Genomic DNA, 13,266 nt, shown 5'->3' on the forward strand with positions numbered 1-13,266 from the left:
TACTTTTTAGGACGTTGTATTTCCCTATTTTATGAAAAGAGTTAACACTAAAATTCCTAAGTATTGGAGTAATTTATTTTTTTGCCAATTACTTTACATCATCTGTCAGTCCTTACAGCAGTTGTACTCTCTTACTGCACGTTCAACAAAAGAAAACTACATTTGTGCAAACACAAAAGCTACACTCATGTCAAGTAATGTATGATCTCCATAAATAGCTGAGAAACCTGTTGGATGGTCTTTCACTCCTACCTTACAAAAGTCCTGTTATAGGGGCCATACACATAAAAATAAACCATCAAGAAGAGATACCAAAATTAAAAATCTGGGCCGTGTCAGATATGTCACAGTCCAGAAAAAATACTAAATGAGAATCGATCAATGTTTTGCCATTAAGGCAGCATGTTTCAGTCAGAGCTTATTATCAGATTTCACCAGACCCTTTTGTGCCTAAATGAGCTTGGAGATCAGTTAATCCCACATAGTTTGATGCTCAGCCACTCGTGTATGGCAGTTTCTTTCCCCAAAATTAAATTCTTTTTGTTCTTATGTGGCTTTCTTACTCCTGTTGCAATGCACTTCATTCGTCCTGTCCAAATCATCATCTATTAGATCACGGAATACTTAATCACATTATGAAAAGCTGCCTCCTCCTGAATAAGCATGGAGTTTTTCAGTCACATCTGCTTCATTTTCCACGAAACCTTTCTGAGCTGGTACAGCACTAATCACTTCAGAGGTTTACTCCACCTCCTCTCACAGAATCTGGTGAGCAGCCTGTTGCTTATGACCGTGGGCAGCACTTGACCTGCTGCCTTTGTACTAGTGCCTGATGCTCATCACTGTGGAAGGTGACCCGCTGACAGGATATTCACGGAGGTTTGGTTTCTTCAGCATGTTGAGGTTCTCACAATGGACATAGAAAGGGTTGTGCAGTGTAAACTGCAAGTATCCATTTGTATGATGCACAAATGTTTCCTCAATATGTGTTTCTCTCCTCCCTTAGAACATTTGGGTCTCTAATTTATCTTTGCTATCCACTGACTGAGTGAATTCTGTGCTTTTCCAGGCTATAAACTCCCTGGTTTTCAAATAACTACAGGTCCAACAACTGTTGACTGGAGGAAGGGCTGAGGGAAAGACCAGGTACAATCTTTGGTATTTATCATTTTATCTTTAGCTCCTCTTCCAAAGGGTGCTGACACTTGCCTTGAGCAGCTTCCTTGTACTTTAAGCTTTCTTGATCCCTTTTAACAGTGGATCAAGCATTTTTTTCTGGCATACATTGGTATTTCTGCTCAATTGCAGGGAAAGAACTTGAACTTTAACAAGATCCCTACAAAATCACTGATTGCAATAGACATAATGCTATGGCTCTTACCTTGATCCCTTCAGGGAAGAGGTTTTATTTACCATGAATAAAGATGAAGACTGACAAGCAGACTTCAAATTAAAGCAAAAGCTAGAAAATCTTGGATTACTTGTGGAACCAGCGTTTAACAGCTTAACATACTCTTTATATAGGTATTATACTGCATTTTTTACCCCTTAATGAAAGCAAACTTGTCATGAACAAAACCATCAAGACCACTCACTGACAGATAAGAATTTAAATAAAATTTGCTCTTATGAGATCAATTTGTACTAATTTCCATTTCTTAGATGCTTATGCCTTTTCCAGGGCTAGTGAATGGAATCCAAATCTCTCCAGAAAACATAGTTGTATGCTGTAATGTGCATACAATTAGGGAATTTACTTAAAATGCTCACTTACTGTAACAGCATGAACTCTACCACCCACTATTTGTATGGCAATATTTTACAAGGATACTGCAAATCTTGAAAGCATGGGGACAAATTAAGCATACAGGAGCTGTCAAATATTTACCTTGCCCAAGAATGTTAGATTTATTAGATTAATGCCAAAGATGATAAATGCTGCTCAACTTCAGTGAAAGAGTTGGCAGAACAAGACAAGAAGCATCACTGCAGAGATGCTTGCTTCAAAACCATGTGTTGCAAAACACTGGATGTGCCCCCTCCTTCCCCCCACCTGCCTTTCCTCTCCCCTGCTAGTCAGCAACTTGGCCACAAGGCAGTCCTGTCAGCTGCTTAGCAGATGCATAAGGAAGATCATACCATGCCAAACACCTCACTTGCAAAACCTTCTTTTTTAGTCTGCCACAAGGTCAGCTTCAGTTTTTCTTAGTGAATATGAAAGTAAGCAGCTTACCCCTCTCTCCACAGGGTGTCCTGCCATTCATTTCAAAGAAAAATCTTGGGTGAATGTTATACTTTGCCTAACATCTGGGCTGGTAATGGCATGCAAAAGGTGGTGAGAAGACATTCATGGAGCTGTTCTAGTGGGAACAACCCATCTTTCAACTTCTGGCCAGTTTAGTTTTCAGCTCTTGCTTAGGCTTGAGTTTTGGTTGCAGCCATACTCATAGCACTGATGGAAGTATCAGGGTGGACTGGTACCTAAGAGAATGTGTGTGTGTATAAACACAGCCTGACACAATTGAAGTAGAAACCTTCTATAGGTTTACTGCAACTGAAGAAAAAACTCTTCCTGTCACCTTGTCAAAGACAGCAGACAGACTTGCGGGGCAAAAATGCCATCTCTGTTCATTCTTCTTTCATGAGAATAAACACCTGCTTTTGTATAAGATTACTATTTTCAGGGTACCTCATTTATTTACAATAATGTTAGCCCATTCAGTTTTGCTCAGGTTGTGCAAAATAGATATATTTGGAACATTTTCCTTTATATATTTTTTTTTCTTGTTTCCATTCCCCATCTACATCATTTACTTGTTCTTTTCCTTCTGGTCCTATATATACTTCAAAGACATATTTTCAAAGAACAATTTCTCTCAGCATAGCTTGTCCCCGAGCTGTAAAAGTTTTGCTCACATATACTTCCCTCAGGAGAGATAACTTCTTTGCATAATGCTCCTTTAGGCAAAATCTACAATCATGCAAACAGGTAGAACATTCCCATGTGGGGCAGCTCAAGCAGGAAGCATACACATCCGGCAAAGCAGAGTCAGGGTAGCACCACAAATATTTCCAACCAGCTAAAATCTATATCCTGCAGATTGGATCACTATAAACAAGTGCTATCCAATACAGCTTTCAAGGCAATCAGCTAAAGAATTCACATATGGATGGATGGCCTGATTCATGGAAGGGTATGGAAAGGCTGGCACATGCAATGAATCAGCTCAATTGACCACATTTTTTTCCTAGAACATCCCAGCCTCAGGATCCTCTTGACTTTGCAGCCAAGAAGAGCTTTCTACAGTCATTCAGTTTCAGGATATTTCTGATGATGCACAGGCAACCAATGCCACTGCAGAACCGGGACTGAACTTTCCCAGAGTCTTCTGTAAAGAACAATCTAGCTTATGTTTTCTAAAGATGTTGGCTGTAAGAAGTGCAGGAGGACTTGAGGAGTCTGCTCACCACCCCTGATACCAGCTGTACTCTATGTTTTTGTGTTTCTGCTCATTACAATGGAAATGGTATTGTGACCCTTTTCTGCGAGTACCCTGAGGAGGCAAATGGCCAGTAGCCTATGATTTTTGGGTGAAAACTGACACAGAGGATACCAAGGCCAAAGTTGTGACCTGGCTGAAAAACAAAACAAAACGAACAAAAAACCAAACCAAACCAAAACAAAACAAACCCCCCAAACCTCATGCACTAAAAACCATGCTTCTTAAAAAACCATGGCAGGTCCATTCATCATCTGGAAATTTCCAGATCCATTTTTAAGGAAGCACTGTCTGTGTACAAACAAGAGTTGCAATGTTTCGCAAAGTGGTAAGTTCCCAGCAACTGAAATTCAATAAGATTCAGTTAACTAGTAACAAATTTAAATCATGCAATTTTAAGGAAAACCAGCAAAGATAAACAAGACTTTTGTTTACAAAGTCCTTGGCTTACTGACTGACAATGAGAAATTTCCCACCTAAATGTAGATATTTTTGCATCTTGACATTATTTCATGACTTTGTCATGTCAGCTTGATCAAATTGAGTGCTGCAGTAACAGTACACCAGAAAATTGCCTAGCTGTCCAAAGGAATGGTCATTTTTAAATACAACGTCAATTTCACTACATGAATTGAATCAAATAAGGTTGAGGCTTGCCTTGAATTTAGCACTAAGAAATTATTAGGCAAGCAAGTTGTCTCGGTATTTAATTTTTACTTTTATCCTTAAATCCCTTAATTAAATGTAATATTAAATACAACATTAATTAAATATTATTATGAAGATTCAAGTAATATGTTTAAATACTTTAAAGGAGGGAGAAAAACAAAACAAGAACACAAATTAGGCTTATAAATAGATTTCATATAAATTAAAAATTTAGCATTAAAAAAGTAACATCCTGAATGCACGAGGTATTTTTTCATGTTTGCTAGAACAAAACTAACAACAAAGGTTAAGAGCAGTGGAGATGGTATATTCTATTCAAAACATTGCATTAACCAAATCATTTTAATTTAGCAAAGTGACCAGTTTACCTAAGACAGCTGCTATGACAAAGCAGGAGGATGCACTGCAGGAATGGAGCAGAAGTCCCATAGTATGAAGAGACCCCTAACACACCTGCAGCCAGGCTGCCCTGGCACCAAACCCAGGGAAGCAGCAGCATGAAGATTTCAAATGCACTTCTGCAGAAGCCTGGTACATAAGCCAGGTGGAAGAGTGCAAAGCCCTGTGTAGGGAGCTGGGAGCAGCAGGGGCTGCTGCTGCAGTGGGCAAGGCAGAAGGCAGCTAAAGTGAAGGAGTGGCACTATCCTGCCTCCCCCAAGTTCTCCTCAAAGCCCTGCTCCCTAGATTCTGTAGGCTCAGATAGGTGAAGGAGTGGCACTATCCTGCCTCCCCCAAGTTCTCCTCAAAGCCCTGCTCCCTAGATTCTGTAGGCTCAGAGTGCATCTCAAAAATTAATTAGACATGAAATGAATGGGGAGAACTAAGAACTGTTTGTTTATTAGTAATGGCACCGTTCCTACAGGCATAGCATTCAGAGGCTTCCCCTGTACAGACAAGCGAGCAGCAGCAAGATCATCAGCAAGAAGAGCAGCAGGACAGTGCCCTTATCCGTGCCTGTTCACACCAGTATTGTTCACACTAGTATTGTTCACTCACCTGCAATTAAGAAGTGAGGTGAGGAAGCTGATTTCACCTACTTAAATTCAACAGTCCCATAAAAGGCTTACTATGTCCAGGAATCAAAGGTTTATGGAGACAAAGCCAATGTAGCATCTGAGAATGACACTAAAAATTATACTCAAGCTGCACAATCGATGCTAAAGTCAATGCTGAAAACTGATTTGCAACAGTTCCCTCTAAGTCTGTAATGCATTTGCTTTTCTAAGCAGGAACAATTCTCAATTTTTGTTCCCAGACACAACAAGAAATTTGATGCCAATATCCCCACTTCTTTGAGAGTATAGAATAATATCCCAAATGGACAACTCAACCTGCTTATTTTGTAAAATACCATGGGCTGACACATTGATTTGAGAGAGTTATGTTACCATTCCCGTCGCACGCTAGGAGAGGGAAGAAACCTGTTACAGTGTGGGGGACAATCATGCATTGTATTCACCAACCTTTACAGTAAGAAAAGGGCAACAGTTTAGGCTGGTACCTTTGACAGAAATTCGTCAATGAATCTCCTCTTTGCATGCCCCCAAAACTTCAGATTCAGCTTTAATATGACAAAGAACTGATGTGAAGCCCTATTTTACTGCACCCAGCTTTTCTACTTAGCTTTGCTAGACTTGGGTAAACTGCTTTTTGCCTTCTCTTGATCTCTTCAGGATGCAGCAGCCCTTGCCAAAAATAATTTTCCTTCACAATTCCCTTGCAGAGGTTTGCACTGTTTTAATGCTGTAGCATCACATATCCTTTTAATCCCTGCCTACACATTTTAACATTTCAAACACATGATTATTTATAAGCAAAATGCCACCAGGGGTTTGGCGAGGCAAAGTGGTTTAGTGGGGACTGAAACTGGGGAAGGGGGAGAGGGGAGGGTGAGTCATCATTTGGTGTTTTTAATCCTTCACTCCTCCTCTATTGGGCTTTGTCATTAGCAGTAGCATTTACTCACTTTGACCAGGGCCAAGACAGCAAACAAGTTCTCTGAATTTGAAAGCCAAACAATTCCAACTCCTAATTCAGCCATGCACGCCTGCTCCAGGCTGTTCAATCCCTTGAGACCCCTTTTTGTAGCCTAGCCTTTTCCCTCTTTTAAGTGCCAACTCATCGACAGCCCTTGGCTAGGGTTTTGTGCATTCCCACCTGCTCCTGCAAGAGGGAGAACAGACTGGGATGGAGTGACGCCATCCGTAAGTTCTGTCTTGTATTCAGGGCTGGGCATTGCCACACCAAATGGAGCAAACAGGTTACAAAAACTGTTTGCACAGACAAAGCAAGGCACTTGACAATCACCACCACTCCAACTAAAACACCATTTGGAAACAAGTTGCACTGCACACTGAAGGGGAGACAGCACTTGTTCAAAATCTCCTCTCCCTTTCAGTCGTTGTTCAATAGAGCAGCAAAAAATTTGTCCTCCAGCCCAATTATACCACTCTGCTGATGCTGTAACAAAAGGAGAGAGAGCCATGACAGAAATAACAAGATAACCTGCATCTCTAATGGAAGCAACAGCAGGAGGTAGAAGAATTAATTTCTGTCACACACCATTTTTCTTTCCACTTCAAGCACCCCCTCCCTCTCTAAAAACTCCTTCTATACATGTCTCCTGCAAGAAAGAAAAAACATCTTTGAAGAATGATCCTCCCAAGACTACCTACACCTCACACTTTTTTCAGTTCCACTGAGAAACAACTCTGCCTTAAGGTATGAGAGCTGGGCAGTGCAGGGACCTGAGCCCAGCCTGGGAATTGACAACCTGTAGGTTTCAGCTCTAGGCTTTTTAGGGCTGCTTAAGTTTTGAAAGAGTCTTTTAAGTGTGGATGCCTCAGGTTCAGCTTCCATACATATCCATGTTTCTGCACCAAAATACTTGCACTCAGTTTCAAAAGAGTGAGTGCTCTGGAGTTCTAAGCATAATTTAGGACAACTAAGAATATGAAGAACCTTTGAGAATTAGACTACTTATTTCAGTAAATTAACTAGGTAGCAACTGTGAAAATGCTGATGTTAGACAGTATTTAGCTTCCTGGGCTATAAATGGATATAATTTTTACTTACCTGACAGGTGTGTCATGAGAATTAGCTAATATTGACACTTTGATCTTTAAAATGCTTTGCCAAGTATTAATTAAGGAAGGAACATTTTGCATTTAAAATACCAAGTATTTTGAAGTTGAATTTGTCTCCATCCCTCTCCTAAAATGGAAAAGAATCTACTGTTTGTTTTTCTACATGTTCCCCAGGAGATAATTTCAGAGAAACATGAGAAAGAAGACTGACATATGGGTCTGTGTTTCAAGGAGGAAGAATGAATACCTCTAAATAAATAGCTGTGTTTGTTGCAAGAATCTTCTCTCCTGTGGGTCTTCTAGCCAAACCTGTAGACTTAGTCAAGTGTTACTGGATCAGGGACAAAGGTCACTCATATCCTCCAATAAACCACATTTTTATAACTAACCTACAATGTTTTTTCACAAGAGAAGTCTCAAAGTGAAGTATGAGAAGTACATAACATGTTTCACATATTCAAGTCTGCAACTACTGGTAAAGTGTGGCCTCATTTCTCTACAGAGCGAAAGGTGCCAACATATGGGCAACACTCTATTGCCGTTTATCTGCAGCTAGTGATATGACATATGTACAGAGCTGTGCAATGCTTTTGTTAGATGGGTCACCCTGTAGGTTTCTGCTAGAGAAAAATGGAGAGCCAGGGCTTGCCTGTGGAGCCAGCTCTCTCCTGGTGACTCCATGCTGGATAAGGGCAGGATGAGGGCAGGAATTTCACCATGGGCACTCTCACTGCAAAGATCTAGCAGCAAAGGCATGACATTTGGCCTTTACATGACCCAGTGAATATAAACTCAGATTAGAGAGAAATAAAAGATTGCATTTGATAGCATGTGAGAAAACAACAACATAAATAAGTGTGCTCTACACACCCTGGAGAGATCATTATGCAGGGCTTTCCTGTGGTTGTTTCTGCTGGTGGTTACAGCCTGACCTGGTGTCACAGGCTGCTCATGTTGGTAGTGCAGAGATGGAATTTCTCCTGGAGCTGAAGTATTCTCCTTAAAGTTAGCCAGGCAACACAGGGAAGACCGAGATGGAGGGAAAGAAAAAAGAGAGGACGTAGGTACTGGAAGAGATGCCAGAAATCACATGCATGAAGACAGATGCTGCAACCCATGCATAGTGCCCTTGCATGCCCTTTAGGGCTTCAGTGTGACAGGGCAGAAATTCTGTGAGATCATTTTGCAATGCCACGTTCTTGCCCACTGCCCAAAGCATGCAGCAAATATGGAACAATTTTTATCTGCTTTGGTGACTTAAATCTTATGGATCTAAAGAAGTGTCTTGGAGGTGATTCTTAGAGGGACTTAAGTCTGATTGATTGTCATGTATAGAATTATGTGACTCCTTCATGATAGTCTCTGTAATGGAAGACATCTTTCCTGTTTCCCTGCCTCATTTCATGCACAGAATAGACATAACTTAATGAACTAGTAACTCCTAAATATTTATTTTTCTCCTTATTATCAAGTGTGCCTCTATGCTTTACATACCTCATCCAAATGTTGCTGAGAATTATTTATAGCATTCACAATATAGGAGCCAAGCTCTTAGAAAGAATAATTAATTTTACAATAGCCAGCTGGACCCTGAAAATAAGATGGACATTTTTGAGATGGACACTGGTTTTGAGAAAATATTTTATAATTCTAGAAGTCTAAAAAGCATCTCTGTAGACCTTCCAGGAAGAACCTGCCTACCAGCTAGCAGAGCTTAGTGACAGCACATGACATGATGGGGCCCTCACCCTTCACAAGGGTGTTGGAATCAAGCTATTTAGGATGCCAGTGCACACATTTTACATAAGGAATACTGCTGAGAACAGTGAAAAAACACTCAGTGCTACATTAAGAACTAGCTCCTGGGATCGCAGATTACAAAATGTGCAGTGAGAACCTAATTTTGGTATCTAATCAGGGCTGAGTGTGCTTCCCCTCATCCTGTGCATTCTCTTGCCTGTGCTCTACTTGATGGTGCCTGCTCCTGATTCCCTAAGGTACACACTCCCCTTCCTCCTCCTTGCAGTCACTGCCTCATGATTACTTTGATGTATCATCAGCATAATTCAACACAATTGGCTTTTCATCATCTCCACCAGCCCATTTTATGTTTTTCCTAGCCTTTCCAAATTTTTGAGTGGAACAAAACCCTCACTCTCTCAATTTCTTTTCACCCCTTTGTAAGGTAAAACACAGCAAGACAGCATTTCACTCGATTTATCCAGCATTCCAGCTTGGTGCTTCATCTATTTGAAAGGTCAGTCCAAAATTTCATTGGACGAGTATGAGGAAGAGCAAGCTTGTTTCACCTCCTGGCTTTATGGGTAATCAAAGCCAAAATTCTCCCAGTTATTCTGCCAAACCATTACAATGTATTCAAGCTCAAGTTTCAAATTTAATTTTCAATTTTGACTAAAGCAAAATTTTAAAAAAATATTTCTGGATGTGCTACACATAAAAATGGATTATTATAAGAGCAGGTGCTGGATTTCACAGATTCAGGGCTCTACCTCCAGTTTGTGAGTGGCTGCAGGTAAAGCCACTGCTCCTCTTAGTTCCCTTGATGTCCTCTGATCCCTCCCTTCAGCTCTGCTGTCTTTGTATATGAGAATATCTCCATAGCCACTTTCAAGATACAAAATTAAAAGTGTGTATGAAAAGGTATTTTCTGCTCTCCACAAAAACTTGTTGATTTTGTATCACTGCAAAAAGCCCAGCCAATGTGAGGCCAATTAATTTTTGAAAATTACTGATGTTTAGAAGGATAAATCTTTAATTTTAATGTCAGATACCTGTAAGAGCCAGATCAAAAAGAAGGTTTACATTCAGGAGCTCAGACTACATTTTCACAAAATCAAAATATCAGAAAAATAACATATACTAGGGATGATATTCATTTTTACATGAAGGACAAAATGCTAGCATCCATCTCTGCAGCAGGATGTGTTTAATCCTCTGCCAGTTTCAGGATCAACTAATAATCACAGTGCCAATATTGTACTCCTCAGCTTCCTGAAATACAGCTCTGCTTCATGTCATTTAGCTGTTTCCACATACATATTGAAATGACATTTTAACTGGGCAGATATCTTTTATAGTTCAACTGACACTCAAATCTTGCTTTCCTGCTAAACAGGCCCTTAAAAACTACAAAGAAGAAACCAACAATATTCTGCTTATTTCACAAAAAATGGTAACTAAAGATAACCCTTCCCGAGTTTCCCAGAAAAAACAGTTGAAGATCGAGTGGTGAGAAAAATTTGAAAGCAACTGACAAAAAACTTCTGCATGTACAAACTTGTCACACAAACAGGATAGTTCAGGAAGTGTCACTGGCCTGAACGGGGTCATTTGAAAAGTATTTTTAGGATCTTGAGGCAACTAAAGTTGTCGCAGTAAATTACTTCAAACTGCATTGTTTTGCTCAGTACACATTGGAAAGTTTTAAAGGACTTGATTTTATATTTTATAAGCCTACATACATTTCAAACTGGGCCAGATACTAGTAATGGAAAGAATCAACGCACTGCCTACTGTGCAAATCTTCAACTTAGGTCCAATGTTGTCAAATCTGACGATCTTTATTTCAAGCAATCTTATATCAGTAGACAAGTCTACATAAACCAGACAGCACTTTGCAATGCTATATGCAGCTCCTGCAGTTTTCAGTACTACTGGTCAGCCAGTAATTATTGAAGACAAGTTAGTAAAACCTGAAAGGCTAGAATTACAACTGTCCCAGCTTGTTAGACATTTAAGACATAATCACTGTCCTCTTTAACATCTAAGTCATTAATTCTATACTTTATTCAGCATTTGGAAAGGCTTAGTTGCCTGCTTCCAAGCACATCAGTCAGGCTCTGGGAAAAGGAAGGTGAGATCGTGGGAAAAATGCAATATGAAAAAACACTGGAATGAATTTGTGGTAGCTAGAAGTTCATGACTATTGCTGCCCTGCACATCAGAGCCACTCAAAGTCTCCTGGGGAATGACTTGCAGAGACACAGCTTTGCCTCATACACAAATACATACATACAAATACACATGTGCAGGCACACAGTCAGGGGGTTCTCGTTATGATGAAATACAGCTAAAGAATGCAATTACTTTAAGAGAAATAATGGCGTATTCGCCAGCAAAGTAACAGTTTCAAGGGCTTCTAGAAAATGAACCAAAGCTCTTATTGTTAGAGAACTATTGACTCCAGGTTTGAAAAAGTGACCTCAAGTGAGCAATGATGCACTTAGACTGGAACTTGCAGCTGCTGTATTTCACTCTAAATTGAATTGCCAATCCACGGTGCAATCTTTTTCTACTATAATCTCACATCTTCGGAGCAAATACACCAAAAATTACTATATATGGGGTGCATTATTCCAAGTTAGACTAAATTCCTCTGGAAATGGAAAATATGTCTGCATTACTGAATTTAAGAATCCCTGTGGGTATTTATATGGGAATAGTGTTTTTTAAATCTTTTTAAGGGTGCTTAGTGACAACTTCATGTCATTTTTCCTGCAAATAGTTCTTAAGCATGCAAGTGACTTACAGCACATGGCCCCATTAAAAGCATTTAGGTATATATTAGCCTTTAGACCCATATAATAGATGTTCTATACCACACACACACATATGCATAGTGATCAGATCCTGCATTCTTGCCATAATAAAAGTGGCTGCCAATTTAGCATGATTTATAGTATCACCAATGTCAATGGCTTGCAAACATAAACAATCAACATGTGCTCTGAAATACTTACATTCACTTTTCCACTAAGTCCTCTTCACTATAAACAAGTTATTTTCCAGGACAGTTTAATCTTCTTACTAAATAAAAGAAGGCAACAATTAAAAATATATTCATATGCATTAAGCTATGCTCAATCACATTAAATTTATGAACTTTAAAATATGATTTAAGATCATCTATAGTGTAATATAAACTTGTAATTTGTTTATATACAGTCAGTTTTATTACATTTTAAACACAACTTTATCACACTATAACTTTCCATCCTGAAGCTAAATGGGGCAATATTCTCTATTTCAATAGCTGCTAGGATAGTAAATCAGATGGACAGTTGCTCACAGATGTACAACTAATTACTGAAGAACTGAGAGCTACACTGATGTATTACCCAAAAGAATGCCTAGCATTACAGATGGGTTATTGTATGACTGGGTACTCTAGCCAGAGCTTGAACATGCTCTGACCAGTGGCAGTACTTGGCACTTCCCCTGACCAAACATTTAAAAATGGAAAAGAAGCAATGTCTGTCCCTTTAGGGAAGGATAAAATACCATCAAATATTTTTAACATCACTGTATATGCCAAAAAGTGGTAAAGAGGGTTCATGTAGATTGTTCAACATAAATGTGAAGATGACAACTGTCCTCAAAAAAACATCCCAGGCAGTAGACATAGTGAGTGTTGTATGCCTTGATCTGTTCCTTACACAGAGCTATTTCTCAGTTGCTTTCAGCAAAGCAAGCAATGCACAATCAAATAGTTTGCAGCACAAGCCAACACATGCACTAAAAGACCTCCACATAGCAGTTGCCAGGTAAGAGAGCCCGAACACCTGGCAAAATTCACACCTTTTCTCCAAAGCCATCTCATCTCAACTGAACATGACTTTTAGACTCACGTAACACTGGCTTTCAGGGAAGTAAGACACAAACATCAGCAGGACTTTTATTTTCCCTTCATGTTTCTTGAGGCTGCCCAGTCCTAAACCAAACTTATTTTGCTAATGTTCCATGGAATTTAATTTCCTGTGTTCGTACCTTGTACGCAGTTGCTTTGGAAAGATGTTCTTTAAGACTATGTACATTCATCTCTTTGCAGGGAAAAGCTGTATGAGGGAACAACCCTCACTGGGTACAGGATAAACACGTATGCTCAGCAAAACTGTGAGATGAGGCATATGGGAGAAGAGCTGGGTGAGAGATTTAGACCACAGCTGCATGATACAGCCTAACTGGAGAATGTAGGATTGGACTAAGGGAGG

At 39.7% G+C, this 13,266-nt stretch overlaps 1 protein-coding gene across 8 annotated transcripts in view; it reads right to left on the reverse strand.

The window, feature by feature from the left end:
• Nucleotides 1–13,266, reverse strand: part of PLXNB2 (plexin B2) — a 254,435-nt gene that overhangs the window by 103,542 nt on the left and 137,627 nt on the right. For 7 of the 8 annotated variants that reach the window (XM_038154112.1, XM_038154105.1, XM_038154109.1 and 4 more), the window contains one exon: nt 12,016–12,082. In XM_038154112.1, the coding sequence (XP_038010040.1) occupies nt 12,016–12,017 (2 nt within the window). In that variant the 5' untranslated portion in view covers nt 12,018–12,082. Of the gene's footprint in view, nt 1–8,125; nt 11,985–12,015; nt 12,083–13,266 lie in introns of those variants that run through there. The other variant, XM_038154104.1, reaches the window with a different exon arrangement.

The sequence above is a fragment of the Motacilla alba genome, chromosome 1A (genome assembly GCF_015832195.1).
Source record: "Motacilla alba alba isolate MOTALB_02 chromosome 1A, Motacilla_alba_V1.0_pri, whole genome shotgun sequence".
Taxonomy (NCBI): domain Eukaryota; kingdom Metazoa; phylum Chordata; class Aves; order Passeriformes; family Motacillidae; genus Motacilla; species Motacilla alba.